This window comes from Pteropus vampyrus, unplaced genomic scaffold, assembly GCF_000151845.1.
Source record: "Pteropus vampyrus isolate Shadow unplaced genomic scaffold, Pvam_2.0 Scaffold2, whole genome shotgun sequence".
Lineage (NCBI taxonomy): Eukaryota > Metazoa > Chordata > Mammalia > Chiroptera > Pteropodidae > Pteropus > Pteropus vampyrus.
This window is the reverse complement of record NW_011888783.1, coordinates 14561553-14569590: the sequence shown is the minus strand read 5'-3', so window position 1 is coordinate 14569590 and position 8038 is coordinate 14561553. Positions and strand designations below refer to the sequence as shown.

Here is an 8038-nt window from a genome sequence, read left to right as displayed (position 1 = left end):
TGGGCTTACAGCAAAATGCTCTCAAGTCCTCGCCGCACGCCTCGCTGGGAGGCTTCCCGGTGGAGAAGTACATGGACGTGTCCGGCCTGGCAAGCAGCAGCGTACCGGCCAACGAGGTGCCCGCACGAGCCAAGGAGGTGTCCTTCTACCAGGGCTACACTAGCCCCTACCAACATGTGCCTGGCTACATAGACATGGTGTCTACCTTCGGCTCCGGAGAGCCTCGGCACGAGGCATACATCTCTATGGAGGGCTACCAGTCCTGGACGCTGGCCAACGGGTGGAACAGCCAGGTGTACTGCGCCAAGGACCAGCCACAGGGCTCCCACTTTTGGAAATCATCCTTTCCAGGTAGGGACATTTGGGTGGGGAGAGAATGGAAGAAAAGAAAGGACTTGGGAATGTACACCCCTACCGGGGAGTGGGCGCCTGTCCTCCATAGTTAACTCAATGTAACAATGCCTCCAGTTAGTGTGAATCTGTAAATTCCTCCTTTGATTTAAACTGCCTCTTTCACAACCCTTTTCTTCCTGTGTATGGGCACAGGCCTGTTTTTCTCCTAAAGTTGAGGGTCTTTGCGTGCCCTTTGCTCAGGCCTTGGCCCCTCCCCCCAAAAGAGGTGTCACCGAGCTGGGCTCAACTTTTCAAGGACATGAATACCCCAGAGTGACCACTAAGGATCACAAGCTCCAAACACAGGAACCCAAGAAATCAAAGCTTGAACAAACAGCCTGGATTTTTTTTTTTTAAGTCTGTGTATATTTGTATGTGCGCAACTGGTATTTACAGAAACTGGCCTTATGAGTGTAACCAGTACCAAGACCATAAAATCGTAGGCTTGTTAAGATGCCAGTTTAAGAAACCATGATGATCCATCAAATAGGCCTTCACTTTGAAGTGTAAATAATCTTTCTTTAATAACATGTAAATAATATGTGTAAGTAATAATAAAATGTAAACAGCCTGGCTTTCTTTAGTCCCTGTAGCTTCTCCAAAATGTACACACACAGTCACCAGCTAGGTGCTTCAGATATTCTTGTCTAATTTTTCCCATGCTGTTTTTCATACCAGGGGATGTGGCTCTAAATCAGCCAGACATGTGTGTCTACCGTCGAGGGAGGAAGAAGAGGGTGCCCTACACCAAACTGCAGCTCAAAGAACTGGAGAACGAGTATGCCATTAACAAGTTCATTAACAAGGACAAGAGGCGGCGGATCTCGGCTGCCACGAACCTATCCGAACGACAAGTGACCATTTGGTTTCAGAATCGAAGAGTCAAAGACAAGAAAATTGTCTCCAAGCTCAAAGATACTGTCTCTTGATGTGGGCCAGATTGGCCACAGAGAGTTTAAATGCTTTTCATTGTCTCCAAAAGACCTTTGGAAAGACTTGAATATGTATTTAATTCCCCCCACATCCCTGCCACTGATGGCCAATTTTGTGAATTGTTTTTCTTTTTCCCCCTTATCTGGCTCTAAAACTTTTTGCTCCCCATCCTGACTTTGTAGTTCTGTTTCTACTTGTTTATTATTGATTTTGTTCTTTTCTAGGATTTATTTTTTGATGTTTTTAATGTTCTGTTTCTCCCTCCAGGCCAGTATAAAGGACTTGAAGTATTTTTGAATAATTCCCCCAAATGAATTTCAGAAGTGCCATTCTGATTTTAGGGTTTTATTTTTTAAAATCACTTTATATGCCTGTTTCTAGCACTGATTATCTTCATAATCCATTAGGGCAGAACGATTTGCAGTCATTCACATCCTGTGATTGGGTAATTGAATCATTAGCTCTCAGCAGTCGCCCTGAGGCAAGTGGAAACAGCTCTGGGCAGGCAGTGCTCTAGGGTCACTGGGAACATCTAAAAACGGGAGGCTGGAGGTACTGTGATGGCTTTAAAGCAACTTTATTAAATAGGGTTTTGTATCAATATTGGAATGAAGACAATCTTTCTGACTTTGGGTCTTTCACTTGCTGTTGTAGTTGTTGTATATGTTTAATACACCTTGTAGATTTGTGATTTTATAATTTTTAATTTGAAAATAATGTATCCCCATGGATTCCTTCAATTCCCCAGCTCTAGATGCAAATATTTAAATGGCTGCAATTGTCAGAGGTATACATGGATGATATAAATGTACCCCCTCTCCTTGGCCTTGGTCTGTGGGACTAGAATTGAGGCCATTTCCTCAATCCCTTGAAAGGGCTGAATCAATGTGGCCATAGGTGGGAACTTTTATCCAGAACCCAATGAAGAACTTGACTGTCTGAACAAATGTACTAGGTCTCTCTTAAAGCTTTAAAACATCTAACGAATGCGAAAATTGGAGAGCTCTAAGGTCCAATACGGAAAAAAAAAATGTTTTTTGAAAGTGACAATAACTACTTTTAAAGTGCTGCATATTTATACAACTGAGAGATTATTTTTGTAGATAAAATGTCTGTGAGCTGGGATACATGGGCAGTGCTTCAGGCATTTAAAAATCACTTTTTACTCCTAGGGAGATGCAAATAAACAGAACTCTCTTATTTCCTCTGAGTCTTTATACATTTGTTCTAATTCCCAAGCTTGTATTGCCTCTAGAAACTGTTCTTATTTATTATAAAGTCTTGTTATCCCAAACACTACGATGTGCCTTTAGATGAAGAAAACGTAACATCAATTCTGGTCGCTGAAACCTCCAGGCTTTGCACTTCTGCCACCACCACCACCACCACCCCTTTTCCGTGGCTTTAACATAAGTAGTGATGTCTTTAAATGAGGATATAATTTGTGGTGTCTAAAATGATATTTTTTTACCAGACCACGTCAAAAACATCTCCAATAAAATTTTACTTCTCTTTTAATATTATCCATTTATTCAAATAGTTTTATTTTCTAAATCAATATGTATGAACCCAGGTATAGAAAAACGTGCTCACTTGGAGGTTTTCTTCCTAGAAAGGCCGTTATAAATATCTACTCTAGGAAGGTCTTGAAATTAGACATATCCATATTTGGCAACTGAAAAAGAAACATTTCAGTTTATGCCTTATCGCCTTCTCCTGGCAGCCTGCACACAGCAATTGAAGAATGAAACCATAATTATACACCCTAAACCTATAGCGCAATTTTTAGGTACTACGAACTTTCTTTTTGAGGTCTTTTTGCCACTCTGGGAAACAGCAGCTGAGGGACGGGTTGCCTCGTCGTTAGCACCCAGACACAATCGATGTAGTGGTTGCTAACTTTTTGGTATGTAAGTTAAATACAGATGTTTAAAACCTCACACAATATGTAGTCTTGTGGCGAAAAGGCTCCTTTATGGATATGCCAGAGAAAGCGCAGAGATCCCAGGTTCGGAGCTACTTTCATTTTCTCTGGCCCGGCTTGATTTCTTTCATATCTTTCAACTGACTGTGGGGCGACCAACTTCGTTTTAAGAGAGAGAGACAGAGCGCGCGCTCAGGAGGAGGAAAAGGAGAAAATAGTAGGAGGAGGAGGTGGAGGTGGAGGAGGTGGAGGAGGAGGTGGAAGAAGAGGAGGAGGAAGAGAAGGAGGAGGAGGAGGAGAAAGTCACCACAATTGAATTTTTGGAGAAGAAAGAACCCCTGAAAATGGTGCCACACAGTCCCTGGCCTTCTACTTAGGGAAGAAGTACTAATGTTTTCTCTTTTTCTCACAAGATGTGTTTCCATCCGGAACGGGCTTGTTTCCCCTTCTTCTCCATCGTGATTTCCCTTCTTTCTTTGTAACTTCCAATCTCCAGGGCCGCGCTCCATTTCCCAGGTCCATTTTTCGGGTTTCCTGTGGTGGATGGGGGGCGGCGGGGGATTGCTTCGAGGTTTTTCTTTCATCTGTAGTTTACCCGTCAGTTTCTCTCCGTCTAGGAGAACTAGGAGGTTTGCTTAAGATTAAAACTGCTCAAACGCTCTCCGCTGGAATTTGAATTGACGGCTAAATCAGTAACAGATGAAGACGTTGTTATTTATAATATGCATTCCTTTTATATTCCGAATTGAAGAGGGAGGAGAGTAGCCGGTTGGTGGCCGAAGCTCTGGAAGGGAGGCCTGCGGAAAGCCACGAGGCGAAGGGAGCTTCGGGGAGAGGCCTTTCCTTCGGATGCAGACTGAGAGGCCGCAAGGAGAGCGCCTCCGAAACCTGGCCGGTTTCGAGCGCCGCTGGTGGTGAATCAAGGCCGGCGCTTCTGCGCGTGATTCAAGACGGGAAGGAGGCTTTGGAGCTGGGACGCACCGCCAGACAAAGGGGCGGCGGCGATTCTTCCCGGTGTTTAGCAGCCTGCCGGATCCTTCTGGCTCTGCTATGCCGGCCAGACTTGCCGCCACAATCTTCAGCTATTCGAGACGCTCAGCCGCGCCTGGCAGCGGGCCGTGACCGCTTGGGTTGGCGACCCCAGGCCGGCTGCGCTGCCCTTCACTGTTGATCTTGACCGTGCAGCGGCGCCTCGCCAGGCGTGGAGCTCGCTCGCCATCTCCTGGGCAGTTGGCGGCATTGGCAGAGCTCGCTGTTTAGGTCCGTGGCCAAATCAACCTTTCCCATTCTGCAGCTCACCAGCCAAGTCTGTTGCCCCCTCCCTCCTTACCGCCCTTCCTCCCTAACTCTAGCTCCCAGCTCCACGCATACGACTTTGATTATTGGATATCGGAAATCATAAACCCAGGAGATGAGGTGGGCAGCTGGGCACCTTTCTGAGTCAAGGAGAAATCAAGAGAGTCTAGTTGTTCTTCTAGACTTTTCTGTTTCTCACTTAGTTCCTTTATGTCTTTAGTCGCGCGAGGCAAACTGCAGCTACAAGGTGCGGCTGCCTAAGGGTCCGGCGTAAACTTGGAAATACCGGAGAATCGCTGTTTACTGAGACAGGAGTAGAGGAGACGGCAGAGACCCATGGAGCTTGAGCTTTCGGGCCTGTTGAGATTGTCGCTCCTCGAAAACAGGGCGGGTTTCCAAAAGCGAGAGCCTGGGTTCTCACTAAGAACTGAGGTTGCAGTTTGTGTCTACTCTCACTCCCACGAAAGGACGGGAAGTGGAATGCGTCTCTAAGTCTGAGCTCCTAAGGAAACTCTGACAGAGCCCTGAGAAGCCTCCGACTTGCCCACCCCCACCCCCTACCCCCGCCCTAGAGCGGGAGGAAGAGGCCGATTGCGTTCCCCAGAGCCGCCCAATTGGTCGCCATAACTCACACAATAAAGTCGCAGCGCGGTGGTCAGCCTTGCCCTCCGGCGGCGCCTGTGTGGTCTCTGTGCCAGAGCTGGCGGTCTAACCAATTCCAGCTTGGCTCAGGGACCGCGAGGCGGGCTGCAGACTGGGGCGGGCTCCGCTCACGGGGTCGCTGGAGGTCTTGGGCAGAAGGCAGGAGAGGGGAGGACCCCTAGCCCTCTGGCCAGACAAGACTGGAGGGCCTACGCGTGGGACTGCCACATTGCTACCAGCGATGGAGCGCTGCCCCGCCCACCTCCCTATTCTACAGACCCCGGAATCCGCCAGCTGCCTGCGCCCCTGGAGGCGCTGAGAGGAGGAATGCTGCTAGCCCTGTCCCTCGGTGTGTCCCACTGTTCCCGGTGGCTCTGCCTCTTCTCTCCTTCCACACCAGGTCGGGGAGCTCCTCCTGATCTGCCGGCCACAGCGTGGATGAACACCCTGGAATTCTGGTTTGCAGGATGTAGTCGCCAAGGTGACTCCTGGAGATAAAAGGAATGTAGCCTTCGGCCACGATTGGCCAATCAAGCTACCCGGTCCCGGCCTCCCTGGACCTGGATGGAGACTTCACTGTGAGCAGAGGGCTTGACCACGGAGAAGCACACCAGGCGTGGTGTGAAGCTTCCTTCCTGGGCGCCAAACTTGGGCAGAATTTGTGATGCACTTCTCTCCTCAATCAGCAAACTTCTCAGATTATGCTTGCAGCCCGGGACCCAGGGCTCAGGCAGCGCGGGGATCTTTGTGGCCATATCGCCAGCACAGTCCTCTCCAGAGAGATGCAGCAGAAAGGGACGAGGTAGGAGTAGCATTGCTCAGGTCTAAGAGCCTAGCTGATGGCCCCACCAAACCATGAGATCTCTGGGCAAGCCGAGAGTCCCTGGGTACTGGAAAAGGCCTCAGCTGCAACTTAAAAGCTGGTAGAAGCAAGCCTGGCCCCGGTAGCCAGCTGAAAACGAGAGTGCAAAGCCAATCAAGGCCAAGAAGAGTCCCAAGGGACACTGGGCAAAGATATCCTATGCCTGATGCACCCAGCTCCTGACACTGTGCCATGAAACTCACAGAGGCTTTATTTTCTTTCAACGTGCCCCTGGCTCTGCCTGGCAGCCTTGGCCTTCGCCATCGAATATTGCGGGTGTTATCATAATACCCCGAAGGGGGGGAAACGGGTCGGGGGATGTAGGCGGTGCTGAAATGACCGGCTTTGAAGAACCTGCAGGCAAAGTTTCGTCCAATCGTCTGAGCCTGTCCTCTTATTCCCGGTTGTAACTAAATACTGCTGCGAGCACAGCCGAAGCCCTTTGTTGGAGATGTGTGAGCGCAGTCTCTACAGAGCGGGCTATGTGGGCTCGCTTCTGAATCTGCAGTCGCCTGACTCCTTCTACTTCTCCAACCTGCGGCCGAATGGAGGCCAGTTGGCCGCGCTTCCCCCCATCTCATACCCGCGCGGCGCGCTGCCCTGGGCTACCACGCCCGCCTCCTGCGCCCCAGCGCAGCCTGCCAGTGCCACCGCCTTCGGCAGCTTCTCACAGCCCTACCTGGCTGGCTCCGGGCCTCTTGGCCTGCAGCCCCTGGGCACCAAGGACCGACCCGAAGAGCAGGCCAAGTTTTATACTCCCGACGGGGCCGTGGGGCCTGAGGAACGTGGCCGTGCGCGACCGCCCTTTGCCCCCGAGTCTAGCCTGGCCCCCGCCGCCGCTGGTCTCAAAGCAGCCAAGTACGATTACGCGGGTGTGGGCCGTGCCGCGTCAGGCTCTGCGGCCCTGCTCGAGGGGACCCCCTGCGCCGCCGGCTTCAAGGACGACGCCAAGGTCCCGCTCAACTTGAACATGGCAGTGCAGGCAGCGGGCGTCGCTTCTTGCCTGCGACCTTCGCTGCCCGACGGTAAACGGTGGCCATGCACCCCGGGCCATTCTGGGCCGGAATGGGAGGTGGGGTGCAGGGGAGAGTGTGTAAGGGGAGGGAGCCTCGGGGGCGGGCAGGCAACAGGGAGCGGGCTGGGCTGACTTGGGTTGGGGCTGTGTTGCAGGCCTATCGTGGGGGCCGGCCCCGGGGAGGGCCCGCAAGAAGCGTAAACCCTACACCAAGCAGCAGATTGCGGAGCTGGAGAACGAATTCCTCCTGAACGAATTCATCAACCGACAGAAGCGCAAGGAATTGTCCAACAGGCTGAACCTCAGCGACCAGCAGGTCAAAATCTGGTTCCAGAACCGGCGTATGAAGAAGAAGCGAGTGGTGCTGCGCGAGCAGGCGCTGGCGCTATACTAGCCCTGTGTCTGGCCGTGGTCGGGCCTGCCTTTTTGAGCCGAGGCCTGACATAGAGGAATGGCTGGGACTAGGGCTTTTCCTTCTGCTCCTCCTCTGCTGGTCCTAGGTACTCTCCAGTTCAGTCTGCGGCCTCAGAAGCGAGCAGGAGATTTGGAGACCTGGCCAGTTGGGCCTCCACACTTTCCCCGTTCTCGGAGGGGCTGAGGGAGTTGCAGCACAACCTCCGCCTTGAGACTTTCCAAGTGGGGGTCTGGGGTCACCTGTCTTGGCTTTTGGCTGAGGCATTTACACCCGGGGCTCACTCTAGCTCCCTTTTACTTGGAGTTTTGCTTTCACCTGGTTAGTCTCCCTTTCCTCTTCTCCCCACCTCTTTCTGCATTTAGCAGGCACCTAGCTAGAGCTCAGAGTGGAATTGAATTTAGGAAGGTTCCCAGGGCAGAGCAGAAAGAGCTGCCGGCATAATTGTGTCTCTTTGCAGCCAAAGCCCCTTATGGCAAAGCTAAAATCTCTATTCTGGAGGCAGGAAAGGGTGCAGCCACCACCCACTCCTGTCTGCCCTGGCTGATTCTGGAGGACAAA

At 51.2% G+C, this 8038-nt stretch overlaps 2 protein-coding genes across 2 annotated transcripts; both read left to right on the top strand.

Annotated features, from left to right (window-relative positions):
- Window positions 1–6: 6 nt before the first annotated feature.
- Window positions 7–2536, top strand: HOXD13 (homeobox D13). The gene is made up of 2 exons (XM_011360024.2): window positions 7–351; window positions 1072–2536. The coding sequence occupies exons 1-2, from the start codon at window positions 72–74 to the stop codon at window positions 1320–1322; spliced, it is 531 nt and encodes a 176-aa protein (XP_011358326.2). The 5' UTR covers window positions 7–71; the 3' UTR covers window positions 1323–2536.
- Window positions 2537–6387: 3851 nt separating this feature from the next.
- On the top strand, window positions 6388–7459 carry HOXD12 (homeobox D12). The gene is made up of 2 exons (XM_011357157.2): window positions 6388–7075; window positions 7221–7459. Exons 1-2 carry the CDS (start codon window positions 6502–6504, stop codon window positions 7457–7459), a joined length of 813 nt encoding a protein of 270 aa, XP_011355459.1. The 5' UTR covers window positions 6388–6501.
- The last annotated feature ends 579 nt before the right edge of the window (window positions 7460–8038 follow it).